The sequence below is a fragment of the Phyllostomus discolor genome, chromosome 12, assembly GCF_004126475.2.
Source record: "Phyllostomus discolor isolate MPI-MPIP mPhyDis1 chromosome 12, mPhyDis1.pri.v3, whole genome shotgun sequence".
Classification (NCBI taxonomy): domain Eukaryota; kingdom Metazoa; phylum Chordata; class Mammalia; order Chiroptera; family Phyllostomidae; genus Phyllostomus; species Phyllostomus discolor.
Window position 1 is genome coordinate 9864283 of NC_040914.2, and position 21665 is coordinate 9885947.

General features: G+C 42.5%; 1 protein-coding gene across 1 annotated transcript; it reads right to left on the reverse strand.

Annotated features, from left to right (window-relative positions):
- Nucleotides 1–1085: 1085 nt before the first annotated feature.
- Nucleotides 1086–4564, reverse strand: LOC118497522 (carcinoembryonic antigen-related cell adhesion molecule 21-like). The gene is made up of 3 exons (XM_036012169.1): nt 4421–4564; nt 3205–3558; nt 1086–1424 (listed from the first exon to the last, which is right to left on the reverse strand). The coding sequence occupies exons 1-3, from the start codon at nt 4482–4484 to the stop codon at nt 1144–1146; spliced, it is 699 nt and encodes a 232-aa protein (XP_035868062.1). The 5' UTR covers nt 4485–4564; the 3' UTR covers nt 1086–1143.
- Between the last annotated feature and the right edge of the window lie 17101 nt (nt 4565–21665).

The following is a 21665-nucleotide window of genomic DNA, read 5'->3' on the forward strand; positions in this document are numbered from 1 at the left end:
AAACCCTTTCTCATAAGTCTTTGGTTAGAAAAGTTAAAACCTTGTGATTCATTAGCTGTGTGTAAGTTGCTCAAATTGTCCAGCCTTGTAGAAGTGTGTCATCTCAGCTTCCCTCATTGCTCTTGTGAAGAAATTTCTCCATCTTCTTACTGTTCAGCCCCACCTGAACAGGGCCTGCCTTTCATCTCCCAGAAGGCTATGCTTCAGCAGTTTTCCACAGAGATATTACATTTCTCACTACCATCACCATCACAATGACCTAATGCTATGTCCAAAAAAAAAAAAAAAAGAATAGTATTCTTGATCCTATAACATGGCCAGTGTCAGTTGATTTCACCTGGTTAGTTACCTACCTATGTCCAGAGGAACTGACATTCACCTAGTTTGCTCTGATGCCAGTATGCTTGTGACACCTATGAAGAATGTATGAACAACGTCTTGAGGACTAGAAGTCTGGACCTCACATTTCACCTGCGGTCTCCCCAGCTTTGAGTGATTCCCTCTTTTCCGAGAGACACCAAAAGAACCATGAGGTCAAACTCAATTCCATGTACATTGAATTCATTTCTAATCCTCTGGGCCTCAGTCTGAACTAGGAAATATGATCCAAAGTTTAATACATTATACACATTTCCAATTATATTCTATTATCAAGGAGGGCAGAGTTGTACTGAACTTAGGCAAGTAAGTCTATTGCCATGAATGAAAGAATACTCAGGAAAACTTTAGCAAATTTGAAAGTAAAACAGAGGGAAAGAAGTCACTGTTGCCACGCTCTTGGGTGTCCTCTTTTCATTTCCATTATCCACACAGTATCCACATGCCCTCTACATGGCTCCCTGGAGGAGGGAAACAGCTTGGATTCCTGCAAGCTCACCACCTGCTCCCTTTGGTCATCACACAACCACTGTGCCTTATTTGAAGGACTTGGTATTCCTTCTGATGTGGACATGGCACAAATGAGATAAAACTGAGGTGGGGTGTGACCTTAGGTCAGCAATAATGACAATGTCATCTCACATTGTTATGCACTTATTGACTCAGTGCAAATCTTTTAAGAACTATTCACCTTCTGAATAAGTCTATTATAATAATGCAAAAAACTTTATTTAGAGTTTAATAACAAAGAAGAGGGGATGAGGGTCATTCATGTGACAGATGCAGCTCAAGGTCCCAACTATCAGCATAACTGACGGGGTTGGAGGCTCTACACCGGTATAAACCAACATCCTCCCTCTGGACAGGGTCTATGGTGAGGCTGCTGTGGTCCTCAGACAGCTTCTTTCTCTCTGAGAGCTGCAGATTCATGCCATTGAACAACCACTGGATGGACAATGCATTTGTGTGACAGATGAAGATCGCAACACCCTTCTCCTCTGTGCTTGTGATGTTGGTGGCTAGGAGGATGGGTCTTTTCACAAGCTCTGTGGAGAAACAAAGAAAGTGAGTCATTTAGAGTGGGCTTGAGACATGGACCAACATGGCATCCTCAGAGATCTCAGCCACTCACAGTCCACAGTCAGCTATGTAAGTGCCACCATTGTGGGCCATTTGGGTTAGGTAGGTATGAGATAGAAATTTGGAAAACCTCGATTCTTCCTCATGTGAAAATTATGATTATTATTGTACCCCAATGCCTAAGACCAATTACAAGAAAGACTATTTCATTGGAGAGCAGAAAAGGGTGTGAGACAAGGGTCTTAGTCCTGGTAGGGACAGAGAGCTTGGGCCCTATGGCCAGAAATCCAAGGATCTGCATCCAGGTTCCAGGCTCTGAAGAGATTTTGGATCATTAATTAGTTAACTCATTCATTCATTTAATCACCATTTATTTCTTCCTAATCAATCAGGGGCAACTGAGTATTTGTTACAAGGTGGGCTCTGAGCTGGTTTCAGGGGTAGAGTGGGGAGGGAGCAGACAAAGTCCTCTCCTTTATGGATAGTGGAAGTGACACCAACACAACTGGAAACAAGTAAGATCAAGTCCAGGGCAGGGAGGTGTGCATCAGCCATATGGGGGGGCATGTTCTTTGCAGTGGCTTCAATTGTTGTTGCAGGTAATTGGTTTCTAGAGTACAAGCAGATTATTTCCTTTTCCTTTTGTTCCCCAGACCAGAATGTATTCCTCTGAGCTGAGGGTGCCTAACTGAAAAGGATTTGAATGAATGGTTGGTTTAGGAATCCACAGACACCTCCTAAGGCCAGGGGGTGGAGGAGAAGACAGGGCTATTACCACAGACAGACATTGAGTGACTCAGATCAGATGCTCATGGTCTCCCTGACTCTGTTTTAGTAACTGTATCTCCCTGACTCTCAGTTTACTCTCAGTGAAGGGGGATAAAAATTTGGCTGCCAGGTTGTCAGTGTATTCACTAAAATATTGACAGTGTCTGACCTAAATCTTGGAATAGAAGAGCAGCTTAAATCAGAGGCATCTGTTACTGATGAATTCAAGAGAGAATCCCCTGGGCTGACCCCTGATGAATGAGAAGCTGCCAGGAGCATCTTCTTTTCTCAGTTTTTTTTTATGAGGATGTTGACTTTTCCCTGAACTTTGCTAAGTTCCTCAGGACACTCAGCTAATTAATATTAAAAGGCATTGTCCAACTTGCTCTCCACACAGAGGCTCGGGTGATAAACTGCACTCCATTTCTGCCAAGGTGTAGCTCTTGGACCTGAGCCCTTGATGGTGACCACATCAAGAGCCTGTGACTTGGGCACCCATTAAACCATTACCCAGTTAGCCTTTCCTGGGAGGTCAAACCCAACCTGATGCAGGCTCCCCAAGGTCCCTGGAGTCAACGTCCATGGACAAGGTCCTGGAGAGGGGCTCTGGAGGGGAGTTCCATGAGAATTTCTAGGGATTCCTCAGACTGGGCTTTGACAGAGCCCTGCAGGGTTGTTTGCCATGTCAAGGTCATGGGAAGGAGCTCAGGGTTCTGGACAGAGACTGGTCTCCCTGTTCTGTATATGTCCCATCAGACTGGTTCTTCTGTCTGCAGTGATTGTCTGTGTGGCTAGATTTAGGGAAGGGAACTGAGATCTCAGGAAGTGTCTCCACTCTGTGTATCCCGTATTAAATGCCAAAACCCAACTTGGGATGTGATGCAGAGGGGGATGGAGGCAGCGTCCTGCATTATCAGTCCTGTGTGTGAGTAGAATTCATCCCACTCAACAGCCAGAGGTCAGAGAGCATTCACTTACCGTATACATGAAGCTGTCCAAACCTTACTTCTTTCACTGAGCCTCCCAGGTAGACTGCTACAGTGTAGTTTCCTGTGTCATTCAGGGTGACATTTGTTAACATCAACGATCCATCATAGATTATTTCCTCTCGTCCACTGTATGCAGGCCCTCTCACATGTGTTTTTTGGTTTACATCAAAAGTAGCAATTTTGTTATAGGGCTTTGCCCTTTCTCCCCTGTACCATACGAAGCCTATAACATCGGGAGGCGTATTGTGGAGTCGTAGGCTCACATTTGTCCCTTCAGCAGCATTGGTCGGCACAACAGCGAATTGGGCGGTGGTGGGTGGGCACCAGTAGTTTAATATTGAGACTAGGTAAGAAAAATAAATGGATTAATATTTGGATCTAAGTATGAGGTTTGAAAAATATGATGGCCTGGGTCCTGAAAAAGTGTCTTCACCTCTCAGTCTTGGTGTGCATGTGAGGATATATCCCCCATGGTCAAGGTCAGTGGCATGGAATCACTACTTCTACACCTCTGAACTTGTTATATTTTCTGTTTCAATATTCCTCTTTAGGTGTTCATCTGGCTCATCTCCTCACTGCCCTCAGACACATGCTGACACTCAGGAGTGTCTCTGAGGGACACCTTTGACAGCTACTCTCTGTCTTCACTTTCTGACCTTCCTCTGCTCTGTTTTTTCATGGCATTTGTGGGTACCCCATCTAGATCTTTCCTTTTCTCTCCCGTGCATAGCACATGAGTTCCATATGAACAGGGTCTTGTCTGACATTGTACCTCCAGTGTCTGAAACAAGCTACAGACAATGTGGGTAAATCAATGTTTTCCCATGGCCCTGGACCTCATGGAGTGTATTAGAACATATCTGAAGTGGGTGGTAAAGAGATCTGGCATCCCTGGTTGTTTTACTATAGAATCCTGACATAAATTGTTATTATTATTATCAGCTTTTCTAATTCAATACTGAATGAGGAATATCTTAGGAAATGAGCCACAGTTAAGGTTTTCCTGCCTCTCACCGCTTCCACATTATGAGATTTTTCTCCGGCAAAGTTCCCTTCCCGATCTTACTGTGCTCCATTGCTTTTTACCTTCAGGTCCAAACAGAAGCCCTCCCTCTTATTCAGAGAAGTGGTCTCTTCAGCAGACTCCAGCCAGTCTCTGTGTCACATCCTTAGTCTAATATCCCAAGGAATTGTCTCCTACTTACCAACCAGCAGGAGCCCTTGCCAGGGGACAAGTCCTCTGTGGGTAGAGACTGAAGGGGATCCCATGGTGTCTGCTGTTTGCTCTGTGGCTGCCTCTTTGAGACCAGTCAGAGGCTCTGTAATTCTCACAGTCACCTCTGTCTGGAGTGGTAGGGTGTGCTGTGTGTCCTACCTGTGCACTGAGCTTTATTCTGGGGCAAGATGCCTAGTTTGGTCATGTGGGCTATGGGGCAGGGTCTGTGCCTAGAACCCCGCCCACTCCCTGCCCTCATTTTTGCTACCCTGTGCCTTCTTAACAGTTTACTGTCCTTTTGTGTTTTGGTTCTCTGGGTATTGCTGAGTCCTCTGGACACCACACACACATACACACTAGCACACACTCACAGGCTGTGTTGGAAAAAGCAGAGGCCTGGGCTGTCTGGCTTTCAGACATTCCCTAAAGCTCCCTGCCAGGTGTCCAGTAGCTTCTCTGTTTCACATTGGCCTTTGACCCTCAGAGCACAAATTTTTGAGCTACCTCAGGAAAAATCTTGTCACAATAATGTCATCGGTGCTGTGCACTGAATCACCTGTGAAACTTTGTAAACTTTGTGATGCTCAGGTGCCACCTTCACATGCCTGCTTCAGCACCTGTCCAGCTAATGTGGATGCCCATTCAAAAGTAGATCTCTTGATGTGAAGGTAGAACCATTTCTCCTGCTCTCTGTGCATAGGAAAAATGTGCAGACCCTGTTAACTGCAGATTCTGACTCAGCAGGGGTGTAGTGGACCAGTGACTCTAAATTTGACAAGCGTTCAGGAGAAGGTAATACTCCTGGCCTGTAAAATACACTTGCAATAGCAAGGCTGATGGGGGTACATGTGTCCCTGAAGGAATGACCCACTCAGGCCAGCATTGGTCTCTGCTCTGCCTTTGTCTTGTGTCTGTCAGCACCACACAGAGAGCCCCATGTGTCCCCAAATGGGGGTCGTTTGTGTTTGTGACACAGAAACCCAGCTGGGAATCCTGTCTGCTTTGTGTTCTCAGATTCTCTGAGAAGGTTTTATTTCCTCCCAGCAGGCAGGCCACAGAGATGACTCTGGGTGTGAGAAGGGGTCAAGCTGGGTGATAACTGCACAGGGGACCCTTCTTCTGTGTCATATTGTCATCAGAATGGCTTTTGCTTCTAGGGACAAAGAACCAAAACCAGAACTCAGAATTGGAGCTGCAATGTTGGGTGTGAAGAAGGGGGTGTCCTGCATGTCCCAGGGAGAAAGGAATGTGGTGAAAGGTCGGTTGCCTGTGGGCTTCCTGGTGATGGAGGCATGGGTTTAGGTAAACCATTCCTCTCCATGTCCGTTTGTGGGACCTGTCCCTGGGCTCCCTGAGTGTTGGGGCAACCTCTGATTGCTGCCTGGGAGGCTTTTCTGTGGCCACCAGACTTGCCCATGGATGATGCCAGGCATGGAGTAGAGAGCAGTAAGAACCCCTGAGAGTGAAGGTCCACCAGGCCCTGTCACAGTAAGTAATGTTCAAAGCTTTGGGGCAATTTAATGGGTTTATCTGAGCCAAACTGACTACATATGCCTGAGAGCAGATCTCGAATCCTGTGAAGAATGACATTTTTACATCTAATTTATATATTGTAATCAAAGGAGATGAAAAATGGTGCATGGAATTTTTCAGGAGGTGAGGAAAAGCATAGCAAGGAAATCTTTAGAATTAGATAAAAGTCTAAGAGGAAGAAAGATAATTTTTTACATTGGTGAATATAGAATAATTAATATTTACTGGACATAGAGAAGGTATGCAGATGACCAGGTAATAAGAAGTGTTGTGGGGTATCATACACTGGTCCCAGAGTGGGTGCCTTTGACTTGTGGTCTAGCACACAAAAGAATGACTCTGACGTGTCTGAATTATGCTCTCCAGGAGGCATAAAAACAGGGATCAGACCTCACTTAAGGTAAAGACTTACCTTTGCTAATGAAGTTTATAGTCCTGGGACATGATGACCTGCCATCAGCTGTCCAGTTAGAAATTTCTGATGAGAATATTGTGTTAGCTTACATTTGGTCCCTGAGCTTGCCAGCCCTGCCATGTGGCCCCTGAGCTTGTCAGGGTTGCTGCACAGCCCCTTTTTGTTAAGAGTCTCAAGAAGTAGCATGTGGGACAGAGCAGTCAGGAGGGAGGGCCCAAGAAAGGCCTGTTGAAGGAGGGGATGAAAATCAGACTCCATCTTCTGACCCTAAGCCAGGTTCATGTCTGAGTTTCCTGTGTTTTCATGTGTTTCAATGTTGTTCCCTGGAGCTCAGCAGTAGACCTGTCACCAATGTCAGGTGCTGCACGGGATGCTGACCAGTGCAGGGTGAGCCCAGTGAGAGGTTAGTTATTGTCTGCAGTACTATGAATCTAGTGACAGAAGAAGTGTCTGACCAAAGGTATGTGCTGCCTCAGAGCTCTCTGCTTTCAACCATTCATAGGAAGGGCCTGGGGAATATTCTCCTGAGGCTTTTGGGAAAGGGTGCTGGCCTGGAAGGTTGATCCCCTAAACATGCTGTGTCTCCATCATCGTTTGTGGCATTGCAACTAAGTCATCTTTGTCCCTTTCATCTCATCTTGGCCTCCTCTCAGGGCCCAGGAGCAAAGTAGCTTGTGGTGACTCTACCAGGGGCCCTGTGGGTTCTTCCGTTAGGGGAGGAGAGGTTCTTATGAAACCTTTAGCTCCTCTGAGATGGAAGCAACCACGCATTCTGGGTTCTTCCATCCTATTCTGTACAAAATGTTTCTCTTGTTCCTCAGGACATTAGAAATTGGTGAGACATCTTCAGAAGCAACAGGCAGCTGCCTCACAGACCAGCGATTCTAGGCATGGAAAGTCATCCCCTGATTCCTTCAAGGTCAGGGTGTGCCCCTTCCTCCCCTGGCAGTAAGTCTACCAGGGATTGAGGATCCAGAGTTTCTGTGAGCTCAGGTATCTGTGAGAACAGGGAAAACACAGGCCGTGGATGATGAGACAAACCCACTAGGTGGGCCTGTGGAGGGCTGTGATTTTCTGGGAATAAAGGGTGGACCAACCTTTCATAGTTAGGAGGGTTTTCTTACTTCCTGGCTGTACAGGAAGTAAATACCTGACCCTGGGGTGTCCTCAAGCCTGTAGTGCCTCCCCTCATGCTGACACCAATGCCTTAGTGTGTGGAAAAACATAATTTGACTGTAAGTGTCACACAGGGTGACAAGCTCTCATTGTGCAGTTTCTCGTATTGGTTTAATGAGTGTTTACTGAGCACCTGTCATGTGTCAGGCTCTTGGCTGGGCCCTGGAAACTCCAAAGAGAATAAGACACAAGTGCGCCTTATGCTCATTGAGTTTACCTTGTAAGTGGGGTAGGCTCTCATACAAACACAGCTTTAATTAATTAATTATAAATCAAGGAAGGGCCATAAAAAAAACCACACTAAACTTCTGGTGCATACACAGCATGGACCTCAGCTGGTTTGCGAATCACAGAGAGCAGTTCTGAGATGGTCACATCTTGGCTGAGGCAGGAAGAGTTAGTGGCCATTTTCCCCTCAAAGAACACAGGGTATATGAAAAAGCTGCCTGCAGAGGACTGACCTTTGTTGGGCAGATGCTCGACTGAATGGAGGAGCAGACGAACTCCCCAGTGGGGAGTGTGCAGAGGGAGAAGGACTACAGAAGGATTGATACTGGGGAGCGTGGACGCTGCTGGCCTGTGGGTGATTCTGAGGTGGGGTCAGCAGCCCCCGGGAAAGGCTCCAGGCTGTGAAGAACTCTCTTCACCTTCTGTTGGAGAAGCAGAAAAGTGAGCAGGGTAAGGTTATTTTAGAGGTAGGTAGTTTTTGAGTTTTATACTTTCTATTCAACTTATATTTTTAGCACCATTTTCATGGGTGTATATGTAATTTTAAAATATTTATTGAGTTATAGTGGAATATAATATGCTTAATATATGGAAAATATACAATACATGGAGTTTTTCCAAATGAATGCACCAGAGAAGCTGTCACAATGAATTTAATGAATGTGTCCCTTACTCTTGAAGCCTCTTCCTGCCTTCTGGTATTCTCTTCATTCTGCCCCTCTCCACCCCAAGCATGTTTTGGGGAGAATTTCAGTTGCTTTCTGTCATTGCAAATTCTTTTTCATTTTCTAGAATTTTCAAAATTTGAATCATGCATATGTAATTTCAGACGGACTTTGGTTACTTGACTCAACACGATTATTTTGACATTGTTCTTTCTTTTTAGACTTTAGTCCTATTTCATTCCAAGGATGCATTAAGTGTGTGTATCCATTTACCTTTTATAGACACTTGCATTATTTCCAATTTGGGGCTGTTACGCATATAACTGCTATGAACTCTTATGCAGAAAAGCCTTTAACCCAGTGAATTAGATGCTTGTACACACCTGAACAGCCAGATAAATGGAAATGAGGGAGTTACCCCTGGAAGTCTGGTCACAAGGTTGCACAGCTGCAGCCCCACCCAGAGGTACAGAAATAGCTGCTTCTTCACATGAAGCTGTGTCTGCTGTTGCCCATCCACCAGTCAACACAGCAGCAGAAATAATGTCTCCATCTCCCTTCCAGTTTCTGAATTAAACACAAGTGCACCTCAGAGGCTGAATTTGATTCACATCTGGATTTTGAATCATGAGGAGTTGTGGAACCATAGTTTTTAACGTTTTAGTCCCTTTGATATGAGAGGAAAGATAGAAGGATGTTAACTGAGTGTAGATGCTAAGTGCTCATGAACAATACATGGCACGTCTGAGTTCACTTGCAGGCTGTGTGCCTCCAGGCCAGTGACCCACCTCAAGAAGACTCTGTTTTCTCAGGTGACATCATAAAAAGACATTTGGTCTTTCCTGGTTCTTAGAAAGGAGGAGCTAAACCTTTGGAATGTTCTCTGTGCTGAGGGCGATGAGTGTCTCTGTCATGTTCAGACAGTCCTTGGCAGGCCTCTGGGTAGTTGCAGAGTGAGGGCAGGTTGGCAGAAACAGCGGGTCTTGGTCAGAAGGGTAGGATTTTAGCCATCAACATAAGAAACGTTTCAACATGTAAAGAATTCTTATGAGTCTCTTTGAGTCAAAACTGACGACAGTTGCCAGGAAGCAAAATATCAATGGCTTGAGAAAATGCTCTGGAGGATGGCAGTTTTGCACATGATTTTATACAGTACAGTCAAAGCCAGAGGCCTGAGGGGTTCCAGGAAATCAATTGGGAATGGATCAGGGAGCCAAGAGAAAGCAAAATACAGAAATTTCTGAGATTGGGAAAAAGGAAGAACAAAGAGACACATACTTTTTTTACATTCACTGGTACAGAGTACTTAATAGTTGACAATCAACATCATAACAATAACAATGAGGAGTTTTGTGGTCTCTGGTGTGGTGCAGGGAGGGGTCTGGAAAAAAAGAAATTTCCCTGACAGTTATGTTATGGTAGAGGCAAAAAAACAATCAGCAGCTTCAGTAAGGTAAACGTTGACAATTGTATAACAGTATACTGACCTAGGACATGACTATCCACCATGACTCACTTTCAGTGAAAAAGTTTTCATTTCAGACCCTCTTCTCTGGTTACTTCAGGTCTCTGAGTTTGTGAGGCCCACCACACAGGCCTCCCCTGAGCTTGTCAGCTTTACTATGTGGCTTCTCTTTTGTCCACACTTCCACATTTTAGTCATAAATGAATCTAAAGGATGCATTGGTGACTGAACTTTTGGTTACATAACATTGTCTTAAGTGCTGGGAAGGGACTCCTAGGAAGTTTAGTGTCAGCGTTTGTCTTGCTGAACCATAAACCCTTGCAGATGCAGCAAGACTTTCACCTTGGATGGAAGTCAAAGCCAAATGTTCTCAGAGAAGAAAAGCAGGTAAATGGGAGGCAGTGTGTCCTACAGGCCTTTATTAGAAAAACACTCTGGACTATTGCTAACCCATAAGCTTTCATGATCTAAGTTGTGCTGTCTCATTTCTCTACACTTCTACAACTTTCTGTGATGTGTTTTGCATCTTGTGTAACATTTACTTATAGTTTGAGGGCACACTACACACCTCTTCAGTTTAAATGTTCTCACCATGAGATGCGTTCTCATTTTACTATGGCCCACCTGTTATTAACTATTGATTATTCATCTGATTTTTACTAGGTGTACACTTGGAAGCTGTAAACTTAAGGTTAATTTGGCCACCAGGCTGTAGGAACACAATGCTGTGAAGTACAATTACCATCTAAGAGCTCCACAAGCGAGGACAGTAAGTTTCATAAGTACATTTCCTGTGTTTCAGGATCAGATATGGAGGGCCGTGTTTTACAGACATTTCAGCTTCCATTTGTACTAATATAGTTAGGAGTCTTTGTTGAGATAGGGTGTAAGGACATTCACATAATCAGGTTCTTGCATTTTCATAAAATTCCTTTCTCAGTATTTTTATTCTAGTAAACTTCTACAACTTTCTGTGATCTTAGCTTTTATTGTCTGTTTTACTCATTTGAAAATATTCAGCTTCTTAAGACAAATGGCTTACTTTTATCCTAAGTACACTCACATCCCCTTTTCTTTGTTTTCCAATAGTGTTTTGTCTAAATTTCCAAGTGTTGCCAGGAATGGGGCCAAACCTAGTGTGGGTTTGTGTACAGTCAACCGGCAGGGTGTGGGATCTTGAGTTTGTGCAGGAAAACTTTCTCACAACAAGCCCAGGTGATTTTGAATGTAAGTTTATTAGTCTAGGGGTATTGAAATAAGGATGAGTGTAGATAGAAAGAGTAGCAGAGGAGAGACTCAGCGGGGCTGCTGTGGCTCTCTTACAACACTATGGGAAAGATGTGAGGCTAGGAGGGGCTGCTCTCAGGTTAGTGCACAGTCACAGAAAAGGCACCTTGGGGACAAGTTCAGGTTTGCCTAGGATAAAATGCCAGTGCTCATTTGTTTCCCTACTTGCAAACCTGTAAGCTTTATTGCAAGTTTTGTGGGGTCCCCTTAGAGTGTAAGAGAAGAAGAATTTATTTGAAAGAAGATGTGAGTAGGTGAGCCTCGAAAATTTCATCCTGCTTTCTTTGTCTTGAGGAGTTTTATTGGTTTCAAAAGGTGAAAATTTTCGGTGTGATTTGAGGGAAGATCTCAATAAAATATTTGTCATCTTTTTCATGTGTGCCCTGGCAGGACTGTGGTCTCCACTAACTGCTTGGTGGCAGGGCAGAAGTTCCAAATCACATGAGCAGCGATGTGCCAGTGGCGGCAAGGCCACCCTGCAGACCAGGTCCAGCACAGGTGTGCTCATTACTAAGCACTTGAGGCTTTTCACCCTGCGGAACTTCCGTGTTTGGTTGTAAATTGCTTACCCAGTTAGCAAACAGCTAAACACAATCGAACTAATAAAGTTCAACATCCACTTGTAGGTAGAGCTATTGTCAGTATCTGGAGAGAGCCATCTCTGTCCTGTGTTGAGAACTTCTCATCATTGAAGAGTGCTGGGTTTCTGTAAGTGGAGGCAGGTGCCAGAGAGGTTGACGTTCATTGACAGTGGGGTACCTGAGAAAGTTTTTTCTTACTGTGTTGGAGAGAGTCTTTATTTGATGTGTCTTCCAATAGACAAAATCAATCATGGTATTTGTCTTTCTCATTCCCTAGGGGTGCACTTGTGGAATGAATATCACTTATAAGCTGTTTAATAAGTTCATGACAATAAGGCACAATGTTTGTTTTTATGTCCCTTTGTTTGGATGCACAGGGTGACCAGGGACTGTTTAATAAGGGGAAAAGCTATGCTTACCAATAAATGGAGTTCTCAGGTTAAGGACTATTTTGTCAAGTGGGATGAAAACTTCTGAAAATGTATTTAGTTGAGTTTTCATTGTGTCTTTTGTCTGTTTCACCAACGCAGAAAAGTGGGGTGGAAGGCACAATGAAAATATTGTAAATAAGACAAATATTAGAAACACATTGAATTGTTTGCCCGGTGAGATGAGTTCCTCAGTCACTATAACTCAGGGGGTATTCCCCAATTGGTGTTAATTTTTCCCAATAATAACTTACCTTTGAGAAGCCTGTTGCTTTCCTACAAGAAAATGCCTCATCCAGTGAGAAAAACATACGAATTATTATAATTAAGACACATTTGTGTTCTTGATCTGATAGCCTTTAAATAATCTTCAATTAGAATAGTTCAAGTGGTTCTGAAGAAAGTGGGAAATGTATTTGGGACCATTGCATGATATTCCTGGGTTATATTTGGACAGGTACAACATTTGCCTCCCACTTTCCCAGCTACCTACCATAGGAGGTTCCCAGTAATATTGTCTACTTTGTGAAATCACATTTTAAAACCTCAATGTTTTAGCTCACGTACATGTGAAAGTACAAGTAAATGAGTCCCTATAGATAAGATTGGGTTTTGATGAAGAACATATATGTTTGTCTGGTTCAAAATGCCCCATATTTGTTGCCATCTCTCCTTTCTGTTTTTCTGCTGCGGTCCATTGGAACGGTAAAGGAGAATGTTTTATTGACTGAGTAGGAAGAAACAAGCATTCTCAGTCAAAATTATTGGGCTATTTAATACTTCCTGTTTAGCTTCATCGTCAGGTAAATATTTTTCTTTTGCTTCCATGCTTTCCAATGCCCTGAAATGCTAATAACTGCCAATTGTTTTACTATCTGTATAACATCTAGTAATTCTGCAGCTTCTTTTATTTTCTTAGTGTACTTCCCTGAGGGTGTTCAGAAGTCTCGCCCATTTACAACATTCTAGAGTTGTGTGCAACACCAAGGGCACAGCTAGTATTAGTGCCAATATTAGCTATTGTTTTTGGCCAATTGACAAACCCAAGTTAGAAAAATTAATTTAGCTTCTTGGCCCTTTACTATTGAGGTAAATAAATACTTTCATGTATGTGCATCATAGGAGTTATTGCACATCCACTTGGTTCCATCCCTGTTCCTCCTTCATGGGTCCATGTGTAAACCAAGTTAAGTCAGCATCATTGAGAGCTTTCCTGTAAACCATTCCCCAGAAGAAGAAAAACATCAGTGGGCGAAACACAATCATGGATGTGTGTATTCTGCAAAGAAGGTAGTGGGGTTACTGTGTCAAGACTGTTATGTCAAGTTAAAAATATTAGGTACAGAGAGGAAGAAACTGACATAATTATTGATTTTGTGAGAATTCAGTAGAGATTCAACAAATTTAGGAACATAAACAAAGAGAGCCTGTGACTATCTTTCTGTCTGTTTGCATAATATATCGATCACAGAGATGACTGTCATTCAGGGAAGGAGGCCTTTGGCTACTGAGTCCAACTGCTGACCCTTATATCCTGTTGGTCTCTGATGATTTCTATTTTTTTGAGTCAAAACTTCCAAAAAATTTTTTTTTGTATAAAAAGTTTGAAAGTGTGACCTAAGGTGTGTCAGAGCAGGAGCTTTAGATATTTCTCTAGCGATTCTACAGCTTGTTTTCCTTTTGGGCTCCAGAGATGAATCTGGCCACCTGAACTCTAGTAGGACATATAAAGCCTGGAGCATCAATAGAATTTTGGAATCCCATTGTGATGATATCCAGTGAAACCCAGGGTCCTCTGTGTTGCATCCTTTTATAAAACAAGGAAAAAATAACAGTCCTCTGAGTCTTTAAAGATTAATGAATACCCATCTTTAGACAGGAAATGGCCAAGATATTTTACTTGAGTTAACAAAATTAAAGCTTATGTTTTGATAACTGATGTCCTTTTGTACCCAGTTGTTATCATAGGTTTGTTGTGTCCTTTGAAAGTCTAATATTTCCCAGAGGATAAATGTAAAACATCTGCATATTGAATTAGAGTGTGATCTCTAGGTAATGTAACTTTATTTAAGCCAGCTCTTAGTGTCTGGAAGAAGTAGTTGGGACTCACTGTATATCCCTGGTGCATTTCAGTCTAAGTAAATTGGCAATCCTTCCTAGTGAGGGCAAAGAGATGTTGACTTTTTTTTTAACTTAAATGCTGAACAAGTCACTACATAAATAAATTACTGAAAAATGTTCACAGTCCACAGAAGTGGCTGATAACTAAGTATTTGGATTTGAGACAAGAAGATATCTAGGAATAACTATTTTATTAATAGTGTTGAGTTCCTGTGCAAATATGCATTCTTTTATATTTGGTTCTTTACTGGAAAAATAAGAGAATTACAGAAACTTCTATATGAAATTTTAAGTTCCTTTAAAAATAATTTTATATAATAAAATGTGGATTGAGCACTGGCCTGCAAACCAAATGGTTGCTGGTTCGATTCCCAGTCACATGCTGGGTTGTGGGCCAGGTCCTCAGTAGGGGGCATGTTAGAGGGAACCACACATTAATATTTCTCAGCCTTTCTTTTTCCCTCCCTTACCCTCTGTATAAAAATAAAATAAATAAAGTCTTTAAAAAGAAGTGTTTATATCATCAAGGAATTTTTATGGGTTTATTGTAGCCAAACTGATGACAGTGGCAAAGAAGCAGAATCTCAATGGATTGAGAAAATGCTCCAGGGAATGGCAGTTTTGCACTTTATTTTATACATTGCAATCAAAGGAGGAGGCATGAAGGGTTACCTGAAATGTATTGGTTACAGATTAGGGAGGCAGAGAAAAGCAAACTGGGGTAATCTTTGGAATTGAATGATAATTAAAATAATAGTTATGTACATTCTTATATTGTTGGGGACTCAGCAGTTAACAATTAACATTATATCAATAACGATATCATGGGTTTTGTGGTCTCTGCTCTGGTGCAATGAGGGATGAGAAAAAAATTTTAACTTGACATTCAAATGTATGATATTGTAGATGCAAAAAAGACAGTAGAAAGTCTCAGTTGACATACAGACTGACCTTTGTCTGGGAAGATATGAGCCTAAAACACATTCCTTGCCATGACTCAATTTTCATGAGAAAGTTTAATTTTCAGATCTTTCCATATGGTTACTGTTAGGTTTCTGAGTTTAGAAGGCTCCCCTGCAGGACCCCTCAGTGCTGGTCAGCATGTGGCCCTTTTTACACCCACTCAGCCCAACTCTCCAACCTTCTGAAAGGGCAGAGGAGCTACAGGTAATTATCAATGACCCATTATGTAATTAATCATGTCAACATAGGAAAACTCCATAAAGAAAATCATAAACATTCCATTCAGAAACATTCTGTGTTGCTAAGCACATAGAGGTGTTGGGAAATTGGACATTTCTTGAAAAATGAGGAAGCTTAATGCATCACCCCTAATGCCTTCCCCTGTGAATTTCTTCCATTTAGCTGAGTCTGGGTTATATTCCTAGAACCAACCAGGAATAGAAAGTAAAGGTTTTTCCTGAGTTTTGGAAGTTTTTCTAGATAATCATAAAACCTGAGGGGGGTTAAGGTTACCTTCAAATTTTAAGTTTTGTGTTACTCAGCTTTGAACTTGTGGGGTCTTCACACTTTGGGTAGTTAGTGTCAGAACTGACTTTAATTGTTAAACATGTCATTGTAGAATTGGTTGTTGATAAGGAAAAATAAAACCCTTCATCTTTTATTAAATACAAAACAACCTGGAAGTATGATGTTAACATTGATTATAGTAAAGTATTTACTCAGCCTAAATTAGATGCTCAGGGAATTTGGAAATAGTTTACTTTCACTCCTTTTTTCTTCCAAAGATCTCTCACACCTTAGAAGGTTGACTTTACCCCAGGTTTTCCTCTCTGTTTTCACCAAACAAGGCCTGAGGCAGTGTTCCCCATCCTAAGGGAAGGGAAGGTACAGGCCTAGTAATTTATACATACTGTTGTCCACCCTCCTGAACGCGGGTCTGTTTGCTCAGTTTCTAGATACCCAAATACTGATATCAGGCTGCGGCGAAAAGGAAAAAAAGCACATATTTCAGAGGAACCAATGAAAAAACAATGGGCAGCTGATGCTCAGATACCCGAGCCATGCAGTGGTTTATAGTTAAGTTGTTTTAAGGGGACAAAGAAAAAAATCGTGATGAAGAGGTTTAGGGTTGTGGGCTCTGAAAACACTCACTTATTATGTAATTTCCATGATTTTTCTAAATCTGAGTTCTTTCTTTCCTGGCATCATTTTCTCTAGGATCTTTGGTTATTAAGGCCCAGAGCTCTGTCTTCTTGCAGACACCCCAGGTTTCTGCAACCCATTGGGGGATTTGTTGGTGATGTGACCTTAAGAGCAGGAAAGAGATCTATCCAACTAGTCCTTAGCAGGTTAAATACTTGTTTTTTGTTTTTTTTTGAACTTTTGTTTTATATTTGAGCACATTTCCAAGAACCACTTTTTTTTAAAGATTTTATTTATGTATTTTTAGGGAGGGAAGGGGCAGAGAGAGAGAGAGAGAGAGAGAGAGAGAAAGAGAGAAAGAAACATCAATGTGAGGTTGCTGGGGGTTATGGCCTGCAACCCAGGAATGTACCCTGGCTGGGAATTGAACCTGGGGCACTTTAGTTCCCAGCCCGCGCTCAATCCACTGAGCTATGCCAGCCAGGGCAAATACTTGTTTTATCTCCAGCAATATATCACCTGCAACCTGTTTTGCTGAGAAGTGTTAGACTCCAAGTCATATCTGCATTTCTTTCTATCACACCTGTAAGGTAGTTTTTTACCATTCATTTTTAGACAAAAAAAAATATCATAACATCAGGCAATGGAAGCAAAAGAGATTGTTCTCTCTTATATTTAAAATTTCTCTAGTTGGGCTAATAATCAAATTATGAGAGTCATATTAACAGGAGGCAATGCAGAGTCCATTATACAAATTACTAATCTGAAGTGATAAGAATAGACACTCAAAAAGTATTAGGTAGTTGAGGCTTATATGTTATTCTGAAGCTATGGAGGAAAGAGGGCTGTGCTTTTAGACTTGAAAAGGCAGGAAAGCCATTCGCATGGAGAGACCATGGCAAATGTTTGGTAAATAAAATTTGCCCCACATGGGATGTGACTGACTCTCCTGGATGGAGCTGGTCCTTCACCTGAGTTTTTTTTAGGCAGTTAAGGGAGGGGGATCAAAGAAGTTGTGTTCTAAGCCTTTTGTTTTCCAATAGCCAGATCTAAATTCATTTCCGTCAAGGCACATCTGGGTAGGCAACCATGCTTCCTTTCACAGCAGAGACACAACTCTCAGGCTGGTTCCACAAGTTTAACTGGAAGCTAGTTTCTGGTCTGCCTAGTCATTTCATTCAAGTTTTTGAGTACCTAAATTATTACCAAACAAGATAAAATACTAAAGCATTATTATGTTATGTAAGTATATCAACTTTTGACATCTTAGTATAGAAAAAGTTAAAGATAAATTTGAATCTGCTTATAAAAAGTGTTCCATGCCTCATTGTCCACAGCTTCACTCTGACAAGGGTCTTAGTTCCTCAAAAGAAACTGGGCCCATGTGTCAGGATATCACCCAGGGCTGATCAGGAAGAAGTAGATTTCCCGTGACCCTGACTCATGTCTGAGGTCAGTGTTTGCACTACCATCACTACTGCTTAATCAGTTTTTCACTGTGCTTTTACATGCTCCTGATTTTACAGTACCTGCTGAACTTGGTGCCTGCGTGAAACCCCCAGTCATGTCTCTGTTGCTGAGGACCTGAGGTTGGGGGATTGTGTCACAGAGGGGTGCCTGTTCAGATTCAATATCACCCAAGCACGTTGATGTGTAAATTAACTTAGTTCCAAAAATATATACCTCAGGAATGCTCAAGGACAACCTTGAAATGACTGTAAAAAATAAATGTTTTTATAAGGACCCTTGTGGGCACGGTAAGTTTGTTTCATATCTGCACCTTTTTTTTGCCAATTTGAAATATTGTGTATAAGTGCTCAGAAGATGTTCTGATTGTTCATCCTTGTTCTATTGTTGATACTGGCAATGTGGAATGTACTTTTGTAACCCGAAAGACACCGGCATTTGGGCTTCCTGTCACTACCAAGTCTAATAAGCAATGACAGGGATTGAATCTTTTATGGGTGCTTTATTCAGATGGCCAGCGATCCGAGAAGATGGTGAGTTCATACCCTAACAAAGCATCTTCCCTTCTCTTTCCTGGCCAGATCCTTTATAAGGGGATGGGGGAGTACAAATAAGGTGTAATCAGGGAGGATTAGTTGAATGAAACTGCAACATTCCTATTCTGGGCAGTTAGCTGTTCCCAAGGGTGGTGGGTGGTCATGTTACAGAACAACAAGGGGGGCAATCTACTATTACTTAAAGGAACCTCCAGGTCTGTTATGTCTGCCGTCTATGGGAAAGATGTTTCTCAATCCAGAGACTCATGAAAAGGAAATGTTTATTTAATGTTATACAAACTTAAAGTAATAACCTAATGTCTTCATCAAAACCCCAAAGTCACTTAGAACACCCACAAACACATCCAGTGCTTTCTTCCCTCTGTTCCCAGTCTCAGGTACTGTATCTCAGGAAAGGAAATAGAAGTCCATGGCTCAGGCAGCCCCCGGTTCTTCCCTGTAATCTGTCATGGCTGGGAGACCTCCCTCAGTTCCCAGCACCCTCAGCTATGTGGCTGGGATCTCTGCTAAAACTAGGCGGTGGTTCCCCCTACTAATGCTGCAGGGGTCCCCACTCTGGCAAAGGCACGTGGTCCTCTTTCCCCCAGGGTCACGGGAGTTCCCACTCAGTCAAAATTGCATGCTTTTCCTCAATGGCTGCTGTGTCTGGGTTTAAATCTCCGTGCCAATCTTCCTCTGTAGCCCCTTTTCCAACTCCTCCCACACTTGGCCACACTTGCCCTCAATCTGCTGTCCTTTCCAGCTTTACTGGTCGCCATCATGGGTCTGAGCACGTGTGACCCCATGTCATGGAGCCAGTCTTTTTCGAGCTCCCACGCAGGTGCTGTAACTCAGGGGACCTGTCCCCCAGTCACATCTTGGGAGGGGGAGTCCCCTTTCCATCCCCCTAGCCCAGAGCATGGCCATAGCTATTTCTAAGCGACCAGCCAGAGGCTATAGGTATGTTAAATGACCATGCCATGGATTATCTGCAAAGCTGTTGCTGTACAAAACAGCCCTGCATGTTCTTGCTCCGTGTGTCCCTTCCCCCAGGTCACACCTGCGGGGGAAGGGGTGAGACATCTTAAAATCTCCTGGACACCTTGAGTTCTGGACCCCATTTCAAATGCCCATTTGGGGTTCCCCCTCTTGGCTGCACCCTGTAACCATCACACAAAAGGCTCAGATGCCTCCAACATGCCCCCGGGCGGTAATCTCTAGCCAGTGCCCCAGAAGGTCAGCTGCTTTTCTCAGGAGCCAGGATGGGCCTCATCTGTAGTTTCTGAAACAAAAGCTTAACATACACATTACTTGCTAGACTTACAACTTTTCACCCTGAGCTAAAATTTTTCAGGTCTTGAGTCCCCTATCATTCCCCACCCTTAGTATTTAACTATCTCATTTCTGTGAGATCAGAACTTAGCATTGGACTGTCCTGTGGTGGAGGGGTGGTTAGGAATATACCTAATTGCAGACCTACATAAGGAGGCACATTGCATGCAACAACAAGCTATGATACTGAAGAAAATGACAAGGTTAAAAACAATAAATGCCTCTCAAAGACCAGATATACTTGGCAGCCAGGAGGTTAGTTTAGACAAGTCAATACTAAAGAATCTTTCTCTCTGTTTTACACTAGACATTGCATTATTTACTTGCTTTACTTTTTGTTCTGTGAGCTGTTAACTATCAGTTAAAACAGCAGAGTCCTTTTAAATTTTCACATCCATGATTATGCCTTATGAGAAGGTAGTCTATAACTGCATGATTATCCAGTACTGCTTTTCTGATGCCACCTTGCACTGATGGTTTGCAAGGTGGCATTCAAAGCTTTTGCCACAGTGCAGGCTAATCTGCTCATTTCTACATTAAATAAGTTACCATGGTTGACATTACAAATATAATTAAGGACACATAGTCAGCAGGGCTAAAAGTGTAAGTCACTGATACAATCAGATGTAAAGGAGAGATCCCGTTGAACCCAGGTCAAATGGGGCTTCTGAGGCATAAATACTGTTAGTCTTCCCAGAGAGCATGGTCCCCCAGAGCTGTTTGCTGGAACATAGGAATAGACATTCCACATATCAGAAACCATCCTGTTGGCAGCTTAACATGGGCATAAGCATAAGATACATCACTGGTGGTGGTGTAATTCATCTTCACACCTGCTGAGAACACAAGACAGTTTTAACACAGTTGACAAAAGTTGCACACTCTCTAGCTGGGGTACATTAGTGACCTTTAAGGAAAACATTTTCCTGTCCCTTATAGTTACCAGTGGTCCCTAATTATAAGTATCAGAGTAGGTAATTTTCTTTTCAATATCATTAAACACAGTATAATTTATAACCTTTCCAAAAGGGCACAGACTCCTCTAAGACATGAGGTGAAACTTTTATTCAACAAGTTCCTCCTGAAAAGTAAAAGTTAGAAGTATTCAGAGCAATTTTTCTAAATATACCCAAATACTTTCATCCCATTTGAATGGAATAAGTTGTCCATAACAAGGGGTCAAACAGGAGGTAATGAAGGGAACATAAGTCACTGTTTCCAAAAGATGACTTTCAGGTTTTCTTGAGGCTTGGAGACCCATTGTTCCTCTGGTGCTTTCTTTATCCTGGTGTGTTGAGTCCAAGGTTTTTTTTCTGTTAGTGTCACCATGGTGGGGTGGTGAGGAATATGTCCCAAGGTCCAGCCCACATTCCTCCTAGTTGGGTTTTTGGAGATGTTGTCATCCAAATCTTGAGTAGCATTTTGTCTGCAGTCTCAAAGGAATGCAGCAAACCTGTGGGAGTAAAGTCTAATACAGGCAAGGTCATTCATCACAGCTAAGGTCTGATTTAAATGTTGTACATATTTTTTTTACCTTCAGATTTTTTTAATCTATATACATATTTTTCACCCCAATTGTGACCTGAAATGGCTACTTGTACAAATTTTATAGGGACTCAACTGAATCACACTTCAAAAAGCCACCCTTCTCTTGAGCACAGCAATAGGTAAAGCTTGATCCCAATGAAGATAAGCTTCTTGACACAGTTTGGCTATATTTTTCTTCAAGGTGTGGTTCATTTTCTCTACTTTCCCACAAGCCTGGGGTCTCCATGCTGTGTGGAGTCTCCACTTAATTCCTAAGATTTTACTAACCTTCTGTGTGATTTCTGACACAAAAGCAGGTCCGTTATTGCTCTGAATGCTTTCAGGGAGACCAAAGCAAGGGATTGTT